Below are 17504 nucleotides of genomic sequence, written 5' to 3'. Positions count from 1 at the left end.
ATTTTCCCAGAAAATGATTTACACAAAATCCAACTCACACTATTTTCCCAGAAAATAGTCCATTTAATCTGTCATTACCCTTTGCACCATGGCCTCCCCTAGGGACCATCCGCATGTCCTAGCTTCATAGCGATGCCCAGTTCCGCGCCCAGCGCGTTCATGGCCGAGCACCCACTACGCAACGAGCGATGCCCAGTTCCGCGCCCAGCGCGTACATGGCCAAACATCCTCTAGTCCCCGCCAGCAGAAGGACCACGGAGTCGACACGAATCTCTCGTCCGATCCCATTGTCGCCCAACGACAATTCAGGGGACGTTACTCAGTATATTCCGCTCCCGAGTAACCAGAGGAGCTCCACTGAGATAATGCCTCATATCGGCTTGGGGTCGTGATACACACGCACCCAAAAATATTCTCACATAAAATCATAACTTTCCAAATCACACATGAGCATGAATGCAATACATGAAAACCCAGTTTTCTTTACAAACACGATCATGCATGAAATAATGATATGCACATGTACCAACACAAATCCACATTCCTCAATAACCAATAACCAATCCAATCAAACCAACCCAAACAACTCCAATCATAAGTCCATCCGACCCCCGAACTCCTTGGACTCAGTCAGGCATGTCAAACAAATACAGTGAAATGCGTTAGTGCAAAAATACATTAAATTCACAAGAATTCTTTGGAAAATACTTACAGTGCTATATAGCAATTTCTGAAGGATCACGAAGCTGCAAGAGGTAGAAAAACAGCTACAGAACAGTGTAAAATACACTGTGGCCGTGGGTCACAGATACCCACTTTTCAATGAAGACAAACGAAGACCTAAAAATGGTAGGGTAGGGCCTAGAGAGGTCGGTGAAACCAATGGTGGTGGCGGTTTGCCGTGGGTGGCGGCGCAAGGGGTGTTTTTAGGCCAAGAATGCCGAAATCGGAGATGGGCTTGGTTGTGCTTCACCGGTGACGGATCGGTGGTGGGGTTGGGTCCAATGGGTTGCCAAGAGGTCGAGGATGAAGTGGTGTGAAGATGGAGGCCGGAGGTGGCGCGACGGCGGCGCTGGAGCGAAAGTGGCGCTGCGGCTTTGAAGAGCTGGTGGTGGTTAATGGCGGCGCGGATGGATGTGAGATCGGAGGGGTAGCGTCGCCGGTGGCTGGGGAAGCTAGGGAGCCGGGCGGTGTCGACCACCGCCGGCGCACGGCGGCGGGCTGGGCGGACGAAGAATGACGCACGGGAGAGAGGGGGCTGGGTCGCGCGGGAGGGGAAGGAAGAAGAAGAAAGAAAAAGAAAAGAAAAAGAAAAGGAAAAGAAAAGAAAAGAGGAAAAGAAAAATGCAGAGAAAGAAATAAGGTCTAATCCTCATAACTTGGGTCACGAAAATGATCCAACGGAAACGATTTCAAAACCACAAGTTAAATAAAATAATTTAAACGTAATGGTAAAGTCAAATTGAAATAATTAAATCTCACAGTAATTAATTAAATATGAAAAGTAATTTAAATGCACAACAATAAATAAATAATAAGAAAGCACATAAAAATTAATTTTCACCAAATTAAAAATCCTAAAAATAACCCAATTAAAAATTCAAAAATTTTAAAATAAGAGAATAAATTTTGAATAAATAAAAATAATTCATTCAGTAAAAATACACTAAAATACGGGGTGTTACATGCATGCTATTGATGCAGTTTTTATGGTTGCCTCAGCACATAGATCAGGAACAACTGTCACCTTTGTAATAATAGAAGGATGGGTCATAACAGTTGCATTTGTTGGAGATTCCTGTTGCATACTTGAACCTGCTGAAGGTGGTATTTATATGGACTGTGTTGGTATTTTGTGGATTGTATTGGTAATTTGTATGGACTGTGTTGGTATTTTTGTGGACTGTATTGGCATTTATATGGACTGTGTTGGTATTTTTGTGGACTATGTTGTTAATATTTATTCAATACTACTTTGACTTTTGAAACTTTGAATGGTAAAACATGCATGGCATGCACTGGCAGAATTTTTTATTTATTCTACTGATTGCAAATATTGATAGAGTAGACGCATAATTTCTACAAAACATGCAGATCTAGGAAATATATGAATTGTATTTGTAAAATATATAAAAAAAATTGTCAAATATTATTAAAATATATAATATTGTATTATTATTTTGACTTTAAGATGGTTAGTCCAGTGTAGATTCACCTAACTAAAAATTGATGTTATAGCTAAAAGTTGAGATTCTAGCCAAACTTTAGACTTGGCAATGGCTAGGTCATTGCCAATGCTCTTATGCATGCAAGTTAATAGCAGAAACCAGGGAAACTCCCAACTCTTTCACTCATTAGTTGGCAAGGCATACTATTAGAGCAAATAATTTTGTTACTCATGCCTTAAGTAAGGATGCTCTATGCATAAGTGGTTATGCAAATTCTTTTGATTCAGTACCAATTTGTATTCAGACTCTTATTTAACCACAATCAATACAGGCTAGGGAAATCAAAAAACAAAAAGAGTAATAATTTTGATAAATGCATTATTGTATTAGGAAATAGCATCGTTTCCTCTCCATATCCCAATTCCCAATTGAAAAAACCCCAAGTTTAAGACCCGCCCCTCTCTTCCTCACTCTGCGTCTCTGCCCTCTCACGGCGTTGCACTGTGCGCATCTCGTTGTCGACCCCTCAGCCTGAGTCCCCTCCCTCTCGTCGTCGCCCTCAAAAACACAGACCCGCTCTGTCTCCATTGCACCTTCCCTCACGACCTCACCTCTCAAGCCGTTGCCATCGCGCACACAGCCCCTGGGCCCCTCTCTCAACGTTGCAATGCCCTATCTGTCTCTCACCATCTCACTCTCACACAGCCCTCCCATCTCTCACGCAGCCGGCAGCCCCTCTCTCAAGTCTTTTTGTCTTCAACGGTAATTTTTTACACTTTTTTTTCATTTCACTTATTTGAGTTATTTGTAATTACTTTGAAATCTGGTCTGAATCATATGAACAAGCTTTGGAATAATCTCGAATGTGTATATCTCATACCATAATCAGACTTTATATATAGTTAGTAATCTGTAATATCTGTATATGTATGTATGTATGTGTGTGTGTATATATATAAATATATATATTTATATTTAAGTGTTGGATGTTTTTCATGAACTTGGATGCAACTTTTTATAAATGTTTGTGTTAATCCGAAGTAGTTTGCATGGTAGCCCTTCAAATTTTCAGATTGCAAGCTGCCTATGTTTAGTTATAGAGGTAAGTTATTTTGTTATAACTCTTTTTACAACCCTATTCCAAATGAAGGGTAGATATGTAAAATGTGAATTTAAATAAATTTGAATTTTAATGTTTTTAATGAAATGAAAGTATCACATTAAGTTGTAAAATAATTATATGAATATTATTCTTATTACTTATAATTAGGGGTGTAAACTAGTCAGTCCGGACCGAAGAAACCGACCGGACCGACCAAATGCATGGTCGGTTTCAGTCCAATAAATAGGAAAATTTCGGTCTTCGGTCAGGTCTTGGGACGGAGATTTCTCGGACCGGAATGACTGAATAAAAAATATGTTAATATTCTATAAATCAATATTTTATATATATCTTCATCTATTGACGCAACTGAAATGCCAGCTAATGAAATAACGCAAGCTATGGAAACTGCAGAGGAAGCTACGGAAACAACGAAACAGAAATGTCAGCTACGGAAATAACGCAAGCTATGAGGAGGCTACGGAAACAACAAAACTTACGGAAACGGCAGCTAACTGGATGCATAAAATCTGGGATTTAAATTTTGTATTTCAAATTTGAATTTCTAAATTGTATTATATATAGAAACCTGTACGCATATGATTTCAATGAGAAACAGAGGAAACGTATATACCTTTCTTTCTTAGTTTCTACATGGTATCGAGCCAATAGACCAACGTCATCTTTCTCCAGTTTTTTTTTTCTTCTTCTCTCTTCATCATGCCGGCTGCTCAGTCTACTCAACTTCCTCTCTTCAATCCTACTTCATCTCTCAATATTACTAAACTCAGCCGTGCCAATTATCCCACCTGGAAAGCCACCATGCTTCCCTATTTGAAAGGCCAAAAAGTTTTTGGCTACCTTGATGGTTCCCTCAAACAACCATCCAAGGAGCTTGTTGACGAAAATGGCAACCAAACCCCGAATCCTCTTTTTGACATTTGGGAAACTCAAGATAATTTAATTCTTAGTTGTCTCAATGCTTCTCTCATTGATGAAGTTCTTGCGCAGGTTGCTCATTGCACACTTCTCATGAAGTGTGGCTTGCTCTAACATCCTCTTTTGCTTCTCAGTCCAGGGCTCAAATCATCCAAGTGCGGACTCAACTCTCAACAGCCCGCAAAAATAACCAGACGGCCAGTGAATTTTTCATGCATATCAAACGTCTTGCGGACACCCTTGCTATTGCTGGACAGCCCTTGAACCCGGATGACATAATCACTTACTTGCTTGCTGGTTTGGGACCCGAATATGACTCTCTCGTTACTACCATCTCTGCTCGTAATGAGTCACTCACAATGGAAGAGGTCTATTCTTTGCTTCTTACTTGTGAAGCCCGAATTCTACATCATTCCCAGTCCACCCCAGCTACGAACATATCAGCCAATGTAGCTACCCACCAGAAACATTCTTTCGGAAATCGTGGCCGTGGCAACTTCAGTAGAGGCCGTGGCAATGGAAGCTCAAATCGTGGCCTTGGTAGAGGTAATTCTTCACCCCGAAACTCTGACTTATGGTGCCAACTATGTGACAAATCTGGAGATACTGCCTCTCGGTGTTATAAGCATTATGATCCTCACTTTCTACCTCCACCACCACGCCGGAATGCACAAGCCAACCTTTGCACCAACCAACCTCAGCAGATGACTGAACAAGAGTGGCATGTTGACTCTGGAGCAACACATCATTTGACAAACAATCTCAATAATCTCAATGTCCGTGGAGAAGAATATGTTGGCACTGATCAAATCCAAGTCGGTGATGGTTCAGGTTTGTCTATAACCCACACTGGCACCACTTCTTTATCCACATCTTCAAAATCTTTTATTCTTGATAAAATTCTGGTTGTTCCCCAAATCACAAAAAATCTAATCTCTGTTCAAAAATTTACTAGAGATAACAATGTTTATTTTGAGTTTCATAACAATTTTTTTCTCATCAAGGACTACTCGGGGAACGTCCTTCATAAAGGCCACAGCAAAGATGGATTATACTGTCTTTCTCCACCACTTCAACAAGTTGTCTCTTCTGCCTTTGTTGGTATCCATGTCTCTATCACTGATTGGCATCGTAGACTAGGCCATGCTTCTTTTCGCGCTGTTAATCATGTGTTAAATTCAAATAAAATTTCTGTTCAAGTCAATAAAAGGCACTCTGTTTGTCCTGATTGTGAGATGGCTAAAAGCCACAATTTGCCCTTTGCAAATTCTGTTAATCATGCGACTCGACCTTTAGAACTCATTTTTTCTGATGTATGGGGACCAAGTGCTGTTACCTCAACCTATAACTCTCGTTATTATGTTTGTTTCTTGGATGACTGTACGAAATTCATTTGGCTTTTCCCTCTCAAAAATAAATCTGAAGTTGAAAATATTTTTTTCCAATTTCAAACATATGTTGAACGGCACTTTGATGCAAAAATCAAAGCGGTTCAAACCGATTGGGGAGGCGAATTTCGTCGACAAAATGCTTATTTCAAAAATTGTGGTTTTGAACATCGTATTGCCTGTCCTTATACTCATGAACAAATGGGTTCGGTTGAACGGCGCCATCGCCAAATTGTTGAAATGGGTCTAGCTTTACTAGCTCATTCAAAACTTCCTCAATCATAGGGCTGAAAACCGATGGGTTCGGCGCGGTTTCGGTGCCAAACCGACGCCGAACCGATGTCTGCCAGGAGATGAAAAAACCGGCCGAAACCGATCGACTGGGGGAGAGAAAACCGATATTATCGGTCTCGGCGCGGTGTGGTTCGGTTCCTCGGTCTGCCGTCGGCGTCTCTGTCACGGAGGAGGGATGTGCCGCCGTTTACCATGAGAGAGTAGAAGGGAGTTGCAGGTGAAATGGAGGAAGGAAGAAGACGCGGGGAAGAAGAAGAAGAGGGGCGAGGGGCAATTAAATCCATTTTGAAACGACACCGTTTGGCTTTTAAGCCAAACGGCGCCGTTCCATATATTTTTTTTTTAAGTTCCAGGGGAAAAACGACGCCGTTTCACTTATTTAAGTGAAACGGCGTCGTTTTATATAAGAAATATATTGTAAAAAAATATATATAAGACGTCGGCCGGTTCTTTGGTTTAGACCGGGATTGAACCGCAGACCGAACCGGCCGACGTCGGTTTCCTTAATTTCCTACCGCCGGCCGACCGGTTCTCTGCCGGTTTCGGCCGGTTCCTGAATCCGGCGGTCGGTCTGAGTCGGCGGCGGTCGGTCCGGCCGGTTTGTGTACAGCCCTACTCAATCATATTGGGAAGATGCTTTTCAAACGGCTACCTATATTATTAATCGTTTGCCCACCAAACTCTTGGAAAATCATTCCCCGTTTGAAAAGGCATACCACAAAAAGCCAAACTATGATTTTATGCGTGTCTTTGGTTGCGCTTGTTGGCCCAACCTACGACCCTACAATCGTCACAAAATTGATTTTCGTTCCAAAACTTGTATTTTTGTGGGCTATAGTCTCTCACATCAGGGGTACAAATGTCTTGACTTATCAACTGGAAAAATCTATGTTTCTCGGCATGTGGTCTTTGATGAATCTCTCTTTCCATATCAAAAATCAGATACTCCATCCTTCGATTTCTCTCCATCCGAAACAGCCTCTCTCCCACTTCACTTAAATCCCACACGTCCGCACACCATAACTCTGCCTGCAGGTGCTGAAGACTCACAACCTCAACCACTGCCACCTGTGTTTGATCAGCTGCCACATGTTACTCCAATGGCATTACAACCTTCAGATGATGCCAATGTTCCAGACCAACATACTGTCTCGCATTCGGTTCCTGCTGCGCTCCTACAGCCAGAAATCCTGCCCAGTCAAATGCAAGCATCTGCTCCAAGCCACCGCATGATCACCCGGTCTCAAACAAACAGCCTCAAATCCAAAATGCCATTTGTTGGATACATTAAATATCCTCTTCCACAAGCACTTTTTGCCGAGGTAAATGACTCTTACATTGAGCCCAGTTGTTTCACTGAAGCAAATAAACACTCACATTGGAAAAATGCCATGTTATCTGAATTTAATGCCTTAATTCAAAATGGGACTTGGGATCTAGTTCCACCTCGACAAGAATACAATCTTGTAGGGAACAAATGGGTCTATCGTGTTAAAAAGAAGGCGGACGGTACTATTGAACGATTCAAAGCCCGCCTTGTAGCAAAAGGCTTTCATCAACAAGAAGGTGTTGATTTTACTGAGACCTTTAGCCCAGTGGTTAAACCAACCACCATTCGCCTAGTCATTTCACTTGCAGTCTCTAATAATTGGCCACTACGACAATTGGATATCCAAAATGCATTTCTTCATGGATTTCTTCAAGATGATGTTTATATGCAACAACCGCAAGGATTTATTCATCCGGATTATCCTCATTATGTTTGCAAATTAAAAAAGAGTCTCTATGGTCTTAAGAGCTCAAAAGCAGATACCTCTCTCTACACCTTTCACCAAGGCAACGTTCAATTAATTATTCTCATATATGTGGATGATATAATTCTTACAGGTTCGGACACAAAGGCTATTGATCAATTAATTGGCGTCTTATCAAATATTTTTCCCGTGAAAGATCTTGGGCAACTCTCATTCTTTCTTGGAGTCGAAACCTTGCGTATTGGTGAAAGTTTATTCTTAACTCAGCGCAAATATATTGGTGACTTACTACGAAAAGTAAAAATGGACCAAGTTAAACCATGCGCAACTCCCATGGCAACCACTTGCAATCTCTCTAGGTTTGAAGGTGCCGACTTTTATGATCCACAACTTTATCGTAGTACAGTTGGCGCCTTGCATTACCTTGGTTTTACACGACCCGATATTGCTTACAGTGTTCATCGTGTAAGCAAGTTCATGCATCAACCAAAAGAACCTCACTGGCAGGCGGTAAAGAGGATCCTTCGGTATCTTAAGGGAACTTTGTCATTCGGCCTTCACTTTTCACGAAATATTGATCAAGCTCTTCATGGCTTTAGTGATGCCGATTGGGCAGGGGATAGCGATGATCGTCGAAGTGTTGGTGCGTACTGTATTTTTCATGGCAACAATTTAATTTCATGGAGTTGTAAACAACAGCAAACCGTTGCAAGAAGTAGCACCGAATCCGAGTATAAGTCTCTTTCCAACACCGCCGCAGAACTTCAATGGATTCAATTGGTTCTACATGACTTACATATTTCTCTTCCCGATTGTCCAAAGTTGTGGTGTGACAATATTGGTGCTACGTATCTCTCATCCAATCCGGTGTTTCACGCCCGCACCAAGCATATTGAAATTGATTTTCATTATGTACGTGATCAAGTCCTGCAAAAGAAGCTCCAAGTTTTATTTCTATGCTCAAAAGACCAGATAGCTGACTTGCTCACCAAAGCGTTGAATTCACCTCGCTTCATTATGTTACGTGCCAATCTTCAATTGCAGGATCTGCCCTCTCGATTGCGGGGGGATATTGACGCAACTGAAATGCCAGCTAATGAAATAACGCAAGCTATGGAAACTGCAGAGGAAGCTACGGAAACAACGAAACAGAAATGTCAGCTACGGAAATAACGCAAGCTATGAGGAGGCTACGGAAACAACAAAACTTACGGAAACGGCAGCTAACTGGATGCATAAAATCTGGGATTTAAATTTTGTATTTCAAATTTGAATTTCTAAATTGTATTATATATAGAAACCTGTACGCATATGATTTCAATGAGAAACAGAGGAAACGTATATACCTTTCTTTCTTAGTTTCTACATCATCTAACCTATCACTATTAACAATATAAAATTTTAAATATGTTATTAACACTTGTTAATATTCTATGAATTAACTAATATATAATATCAATTAGTTAATTATATAGTAATTATATAAATTAATAATGTAATTTTCATTTAATTTATTATCATTGACCATATAAAATATTTTTTTTATTGAGTTTGTTACATAATCCACATTAATAAATCACTTAATTTAATTTAGTATTTTAAATAAATTTTTTTATTAATTGATTTTAAAAAAAAATCGGACCGAATGGACTGACCGAACCAGATCGGTAGTAACTACAAGTCCGGTCCAGTCCCTATGGGGTGTTCGGGACCGGACTGACTGGTTTACACCCCTACTTATAATATGTTAGTAGCAATGCACAATATTTTGAGGTTGCTAGGAATTAATTTCTACAAGTTCTAAGGTTCAAGTAGCAAATGTTAATATGCAAAGTCGTCAAAAGAACGATTGAATGACTTCTCTCTCTAATAAACTCTCTCCCTTCTCTCTAAAAACCTCCTTCGCAGATCCGGCTTGGGGGGTGGGAGCTTTGGCTCCCTTCCCCTCCCTCCCTCCTCCTCCTCCTCCTCCTCCTCCTCCATCCCTTCTCTTCTATGTAGTTTTTGTTTTGTATTTTTGTGTATTTTCAGGCGAAATAAGAGTAAATTGCCGATCTGGGTCTTCCCGCCGCCACAGGCCAGCATGCACCCCGCCATGGTGATGCCCTGCCGTTGATCTTAAAGACCACCGAATGCGGCACCAAACGGAGCAGCGAGTAGCCCGCACGTGCGACTCGAAGTTTCGGCGTCGTTTGGCGCGTGGCCTTCACGCACCACCCGGGAGCCCTCTGCCAACACCACGCACGGCGTTTTTGGAGTCTGTGAGTCCGGGATCTCCAAGGTCGACTGGCGGTTCCCTTCCTAGAGTGGCGCGTGTACTGCACGCGCCACAGCAGCCTCTGTGTTCTATTTTCTTTTGTTGCAATGTTTTTCTTTGTAGTTTTCTTTGTGTAATGTAGTTTCTAAGTTAATAAAAATCTTAAAAAAATTAGTACCTTCGGACTTTGGTCCGAATGGAGTATTAGTCCCCCCTCCACGTTGACGGGATTGTTGGGGTTTGGTATACCCTACCCTGCTTAGTCGGGGTATGGAGCTTTGTAATCTCTATCATGGATAGAGGTGGTATTTTCTCTAAAGATGTAAGTCTTTAGAGATTTATTATCTGGACTAAACCATGTCAGTCACGAAAGTGTACTGGAAAGATATTAACGATTGTAATTGATTTATTTTTCAAATCAACTTTATAAGTCCTCTCTTAATGAAGGTTAACACCTGTTTACTCAAAAAAAAAAGTAGCAAATGTTAAACCATAAACATGAATGTTGGATTTAGTTTACTGATAGAGAGGAGATCTATGTACAACGCATATTACAACATAACACTCATTCCATTCCCTCCATCCATTTCCATACACAACATAGGCCCTTAGCAGTCTCAACAAGTCTTGGTCTTCAAACCAAATTAGGCTATGTTTTGTTGTTAGAGTGAGCCAGACTCATTTCAAATTAATCGTGATGAGATCAATTATTCTTTTAACTTTTTATAAAAATGTTAAATCAACCTTTACTAATTTCATATATTCAAATATATATTTCAATTTATTTACATTCAAATGCATATTAATTATGGGATCTATAAAATACTACTATTTATTAATTAACTCAGATCATCTGAAATTACTTTAACATCTACAGAAATAAAGAGGATCTAGCTAACATGTTTTATTGCACAGAGAGGATCTATTCATTTGGATTTATCAGGATAAGCTAACATCTATTCCCCTAACAATTAAAACCTTGGGTTTGCTTATATATGTGTGTATACACATCATATGATATATAAGATTTGACTTTTTGTACTGATCATGCATTTATATTGCAATTCTTTTCTTGTCATTTATATTGCAATCTTCTGAGTTCTTTTAAACATCAATCTCCTGAGTTTTTTGTACTAATCAGATTTTGAAATAAAAGTATAAAATAAATTTTTTTAAAGCAACTTATTTTTTTATGAATAGATTTTTTTTTTTTATAAATTTACATTTTATTAAAACTAGATCAAATCAGATCAAAACTAATAAAATTAGAAGTACATGTTTAGTGAGGTAATCAGTACGTAATTGATTTTTTAAAATAAAAAATCGGTACATATCGATTCTGTCTTAAATTTTATCCAACACCTGACCGAACCGACCAGACCCATTTAACCCCTACCCCGCCCCTTTTTATAAGACTAAACTGTGTCGTTTCCCCCTCCTAAAACATGTGACGTCGTTTAGCTCCGTATGGCTTGCCAAAGCTCCGAACTGTCTTCTTCACTTCGAACACTTCCACTTCGAGCACTTTACCACCGAAACCCTAGTCCCAACCTTTACCTCCATAGATCACCAAGCTCGAAGACCCCTAACAGCTTCACGCCATTGCCCATTGAGGTCCGCCACTCTCTCTCTTGCTTTCTCTGTGTGTGCCATAGCAGAACCTCATATCCCTAGTTTCACAGGTATGATTATCGTTTCCGTCTCTCGATTTCCAGTGACTTGGTGATTTCGTTTTAGTCTGCCATGGTTTCTTTCATCTGTTGTTAATGCAACTGAGATTTGCTATGAAATATTTGATCTTAATCCAACTGAGGGTCGCCGAAACCCTGAGTCCCTAACTCCTTCGCTGCCTGTATGGCTATCTCTCTCTAATCTTGAATCGTTGTATGACTCCTTTTGCTTTCAAATATGTCGGTATGGTTCTCGTTTTTGTTCAATCTCAAATATGTCGGCTTATCTCTGTTTTTCTTCCTCTATTTTTTTCCTTCCTTTTGGTTTGGATCTATATCTATGGTTTGTTTTGTTTTATTTTTTCTATTGAAACCATTTTTTTGTTGTTTATTTGCAAATTTTGTAGCCAAGAACGAGAAAACAGAATTTGATTTTGTAACCCTGACCTCCATTTGAGTCTTTAGTGGATAATAATTATTTGGGAAGTTTCAAACAAGTCTTTTCTGTCACCTGCCATGGGAGTTTTAGTGTCTCCTGGGTAATTATTTGGGAAGTTTCGTGGGTAAGTATGTATGAAGATGAGATTGCATCAAGTTGTTTATAAGTAACATCACTGACATGCACACATGGAACGGGGTTTGGCTTGGCTTGGCTGTGCTCATTTGATCCATCGAACAGGGGTTTTGAATTTTTTCTGAATATGTTACTGTTTTTCAATCTGTTATAATCAACATAAATACTTGTAAAACAAGGCTGATTTACTCTTTATAGTTTAGTCTTTGAGTGTAATTATACAAGACAACTTAAACATTTTGGTATTATCTTATTCTTATTCTTGGTTCCCTCCATGCAATCCTCTTTTTGGGCCCCCTGCCTTTTTGCATGCTTCAATACAGTTTTTTTTTTTTTTTCCTGGAGAAAATAAGTGAAGTCATTATCATTGATGTTCAAAGATTCTCTGTTGAAGTCATTATCTTTTTTTTTTTTTCTTTTTTTTTTTCTAAGCCTCTTTTGCTTTTGTTTTTGCCATAATTTCTCGAGTGAAGATGATAATTACCGAGTCTGGAAGCTTTTACTCTTCCATTTGTCATGTTCTTAGAAAGCATTTAAATGTTTATATTGGTGATGATCGTTTGGTTGGCAAAGGCTTGAGGCTGTTTGGTCAAATTATAGCCAAAGATGGTTAAATCTGATGCAATCCAAGTAGGAGATTTTGTGAGTAATCTGATTTGATAGAATGTTATCTATATTTACCTGAAACTTCACTTTTTTTTAATTCCCAGATAAGGTTGCAAAATGTCACCTGATTGTGGCACACAAAGAGCATGCTGACAAGCTCCAGCCTTGTCTAAACGGCAGTGAAGACATCTGAAGTGTGCTTTTGAGTTCAACGTATCAGGGTTTTGGCTTGTAACCTTCTCTCTGTGCGATCCCACTCAAACGATGAGATCTTCAATCACTTCTTCTCCACGCCTTACCCGCTCCTTCTTAAACCCTAAATCTCTCTGCTTGCAACCACAATTTCCCAATAAAGCAGCCATCTCAGAGCCTCCATCTTCAGAGAATCCTAATCTAAACGGCTACTGTCCCCGGGAAATTGATTCAGAATCTAACTTTCCCGCGAAACCCACCACAGAATCAGAAGTTTCCATCAGCGCTTTTTCCCTAGAACCCAAACAGGCAAACATCGCCGCAGAAATTTCTCAAAACTCGGTTTTGACTCAAACCCACGTGATAAACATTCTTCTGAGCCACAAGAGCAAACCAAGATTGGCTTTGAAGTACTTCAAAGGGGTTGAGAAAAAGCGAGGCTTTGTTAAAAGTGTGGATTCCTTCTTTGTTTTGCTGCACATTTTGGGGGGTTTTCCGCCGACCCATAAAGCCGCTCAAAATTTGCTTAATCAATGCGTCTCGGGCAATTCTGATCCCGCACCGGGTGTTTTAGTCAATCACTTAGCAGAATGTGCTAAAAGGTTCGCATTTGGGTTAAATCCAAGGGTCTTTAATTATTTGTTGAATAGTTATGTTAGAGCCAATAGAATAAAAGATGCTATACTTTGTTTTGATAGAATGATAGAGAGTGATATAATTCCTTCGGTCCCCTATATGAATATTCTTTTGACAGCATTGGTAAGAAGAAACTTTTTCAATGAAGTGCGAGAGATGCATAATAAGATGGTATTGAAGGGAATTAGCGGCGATTGCTATACAGTGCATGTGATGATGCGTGCGTGTTTGAAGGAAGAGGAGGCTGAGAAGGCGGTGGAGTATTTTATAGATGCAAAGGCTACAGGTGTAGAACTTGATGCAGCAGCCTACAGTATTGCTATTCAGGCAGTTTGTGCAAGACCCGATTGGGGTTTGGCTTATGGGTTCTTGAAGGAAATGAGAGAAATGGGATATGTTCCCTCTGAGGGTACATATACTTCTGTTATTGGGGCTTGTGTGAAGCAAGGAAATATTGTGGAGGCAGTGAGGCTTAAGGATGAGATGTTGAGTTGTGGGAAGCCAATGAATTTGGTTGTGGCAACAAGTTTGATGAAAGGGTATTGCGTGCAACGTGATCTGAATAGTGCTTTAGATTTGTTCAATAAGATTGGTGAGTTTGGGCTCTCACCAAACAAGGTTACATACTCAGTCTTAATTGAATGGTGTTGTAACAATGGGAACATGGAAAAGGCCAACAAGCTTTACACCCAAATGAAAGACAAGGGTATCCAGCCAAGTGTCTTTAACGTGAATTCCTTGATCCGTGGATTCTTAAAATCTCACTCTCTTGAAAATGCATCCCAGTTGTTTGATGAGGCAATCAAATGCGGTATTGCCAATGTGATAACATATAATAATCTTTTGTCATGGTTCTGTGAAGAAGGTAAGGTTAATGAGGCTCAAAGCGTATGGGAAAAGATGATCAGAAATGGTGTGGTGCCCACTGTAGTTTCATACAACAACATGATCCTTGGCCACTGCAGAGAAGGGAATATGGATGTTGCAAACAGTGTATTTCTTGAGATGGTGGAAAAGGGCTTAAAACCTAATGTGATCTCGTATTCTGTTTTGATGAATGGGTATTTCAGAAAAGGAGATACTGAACATGCCTTTGATTTGTTTGACCAAATGGCAAGTGCAAATATTGTTCCCACAGACGTCACATTGAACACTATTATCAATGGCTTATGCAAAGTTGGCCGCACATCTGAGGCAAGGGATAGGTTGAAGAACTTTGTTGATAGGGGTTTTGTTCCCATGTGTTTGACTTACAATAGCATCATACATGGATTTTTCAAGGAGGGTGCCATCAATTCTGCATTGGCTATATACAGAGAGATGCATGAAAGTGGAGTTTCCCCCAATGTTGTGACATACACGAGCTTAATTGATGGGTTTTGCAAAAGCAATAATATTGATCTTGCTCTGAAAATGAGGAATGAGATGAAAAATAAGGGTCTTGAATTGGATGTTATCGGATATAGCACTTTGATTGATGCATTTTGCAAAAGGCGGGACATGGAAAGTGCACGTGAACTCTTCTCTGAACTCTGTGATGTTGGTTTGGCTCCTAATACAGTTGTGTACAATATCATGATTAGCGGCTTCAGGAATCTAAATAACATGGAAGCGGCCCTTGACTTACACAAGAAAATGATAAATGAGAATATTCCTTGCGATTTGCAAACTTATACGACATTGATTGATGGATGGTTAAGAGAAGGTAAATTGCACATTGCATCCGAAATTTACTCGGAGATGCTTTCCAAGGGTATTGTGCCTGACATTGTCACCTATACCGTTCTGATAAATGGTCTTTGTAACAAAGGACAGCTAGAAAATGCACATAAGCTTTTGGAAGAGATGCATGGGAAGTGCATGACTCCTAGTGCTCTTATTTATAATACTTTGATTGCTGGACACTTTAAGGAGGGGAATCTGCAAGAAGCTTTTAGACTACATGATGAGATGCTTGACAAAGGTGTTGTACCTGATCAGAATACTTATGATATTCTTGTGAATGGGAAGGCCAAGGGAATAAATACTCTTGCTGCAGATTCATGACCGTAAGTAATTGGTTCACTGGTTATGGCGTATGGAGACGTTGCTAAGAGGTTCCACCATTTCAAAGACAAGTTGTGCTCTTGCTGGGATTATTGGTGAACAGACTGAAATTTGAGGTACTATTTTCTGTTTTTTACTTCTTTTTTTTTTTATAACTTTATGGGAAGAATGTACACTGAAGCTTCTATTATTTCTATCTTAGGTGTGAATATATTATTATATTCCATACACCAAAGCAATCTCAATATGTTAATCAAGCGTGTTATTAATAATATCAATTCCTTTGATGCAAATTCTGAAGCTCTCTTCAATTTTTTCTCTTTTCCTTGTTGATGATCGGGATAAAATATGCAGTTGGGTTCTTTAAATCTTTAGCTCTAGCTTTTTACGTGGCATAAATAAAGGATGATTTCTCTTCAACTGGAAAAATCTGAGAAGAGTCCAAAAAGAACTGTCTTGGTTGCTTTTATCACAATTTTGGCCATATATATCTGAAGCAGACGGGAGATTTCTCCTTTTCAGTGTTTGCTATTGGTGGGGAGATTTGAATCACATGTAATTGTAGTTGTGCGTGTCTAGAGCCAGGAACTGCCATAATTTTAGAGTAAGGTATCTGTTTGGAAATTGTAATTAAATTGAATTTGACGTTGTTTGTAGAAAGTAGAGTGGGTGGTGTTGTGTATGTTGATTTACATATTGAAATGCTTGAGTGGATTATGACCAGTGTTATTGAATAGGTGCCTAGGCTCACTTGAATTGCGAAGCGCTGAGAGAAAAGTTGTTCTTGACCTTAAATGAATGCCAAAAAAGAAGGAACTGTTGCCTGCAAAGTGCCTCGAATTAAAGGCTGTAGATTTATACACAAGAAAGGAACCCTTAATAAGGGTTTTTAGTATTCATTATATCCTACACTGGAGAGAGAATTGGTTGAGGCTTAAACATCTCATTAATCATGGGAATAAATTTTAATTTTTTTTTGTTTTGTTTTTAAGCTGTTATTTCATTTTGTACTGATATCTACTTTCCTATATTTCATTTATTCGCCCCTCCCTTTTATTTACTGGTCTTGCAAGCTGGGTTTTGGTTCAAAATTCAAATGACTGGATTGGTATGAATTTGTGACAAATGCAAAATTTTCACTTGAGTATATAGCTTATCTCGGAATGTTTATAGGTCCTTTTTATATAAGCCTGTTATTCATCTTTACAAAATACGAACTTCCGAAATTTCATGCAGGTCTTCTTCGGTGATTTTGAAGGTAAGGCCATGGTGCTTCCTCACCCAGAAAGCAGTGAAGAAAACTGCCCACAACATGTCTAAATCATTATTAGAAGGAGCAAGATCTCTCTCCCCAGGATTGATAATTTTTTACTCATTCTCTTGGGTATTTTGTCCGTGAATTGACCTCGACGCAAACAAGAACATCCTCTTTTCCAGCACTGAAGCTTTGTTTTTTCTTTCCCAACACTGTTCTTACATAGTTGTCACCTATACCGTTCTGATAAATGGTCTTTGTAACAGGTTGAAACGTGTTATTGTCAATTGGACCAATATAAATAAGATTCGCATGGCTCCTGCGCATGGATGACATGCGCAATTTGAGAAATTGTACAATTTTTTTTTACCTATATAAGAATAGTCTGTTAGTTATTTTGGCCTGCCAGACAGTGCATCCTTGTTAATTTACTCTTTCAAACTTTTGCCGCTAAGATTGTTCTTCTTTTGAAGGATTCACTAATCAATTTCCAAGCTTCAGTATCTTCTCCAAGGACTTGAATCTTCTGTGATGATTGAGATTTCTAACCCTCATCCTATTTGGCTCATTTTAATTTTTGGGTGCCATCTTCAGTCCTTCTACCATGAGAGCATATATATATA

General features: G+C 39.4%; 1 protein-coding gene and 1 non-coding gene across 3 annotated transcripts; both read left to right on the top strand.

Moving 5' to 3' along the window:
- The first annotated feature begins 11359 nt into the window (after nt 1-11359).
- LOC108998141 (pentatricopeptide repeat-containing protein At3g54980, mitochondrial-like) lies at nt 11360-17232 on the top strand. Of its 2 annotated transcripts, none has more exons than XM_018974606.2 (3): nt 11360-11584; nt 12857-15742; nt 16863-17232. In XM_018974606.2, exon 2 carries the CDS (start codon nt 13017-13019, stop codon nt 15624-15626), a length of 2610 nt encoding a protein of 869 aa, XP_018830151.2. In that variant the 5' UTR covers nt 11360-11584; nt 12857-13016; the 3' UTR covers nt 15627-15742; nt 16863-17232. The 2 variants fall into 2 exon arrangements, with proteins under 2 accessions (XP_018830151.2, XP_018830153.2); XM_018974608.2 differs by lacking the exon at nt 16863-17232 and adding an exon at nt 16364-16850.
- Nucleotides 17144-17246, top strand: LOC118344926. The gene has a single exon (XR_004798655.1). It is a non-coding gene; the product is annotated as a U6 spliceosomal RNA (small nuclear RNA).
- The last annotated feature ends 258 nt before the right edge of the window (nt 17247-17504 follow it).

The sequence above is a fragment of the Juglans regia genome, chromosome 16, assembly GCF_001411555.2.
Source record: "Juglans regia cultivar Chandler chromosome 16, Walnut 2.0, whole genome shotgun sequence".
Classification (NCBI taxonomy): domain Eukaryota; kingdom Viridiplantae; phylum Streptophyta; class Magnoliopsida; order Fagales; family Juglandaceae; genus Juglans; species Juglans regia.
Note: the sequence above shows the minus strand (reverse complement) of the source record. Positions and strands in the feature narration are given on the sequence as shown.

Coding starts and splice junctions, on each gene's coding strand:
- LOC108998141 (XM_018974606.2), top strand. CDS start 13,017: ATGAGATCTTCAATCACTTCTTCTCCACGCCTTACCCGCTCCTTCTTA.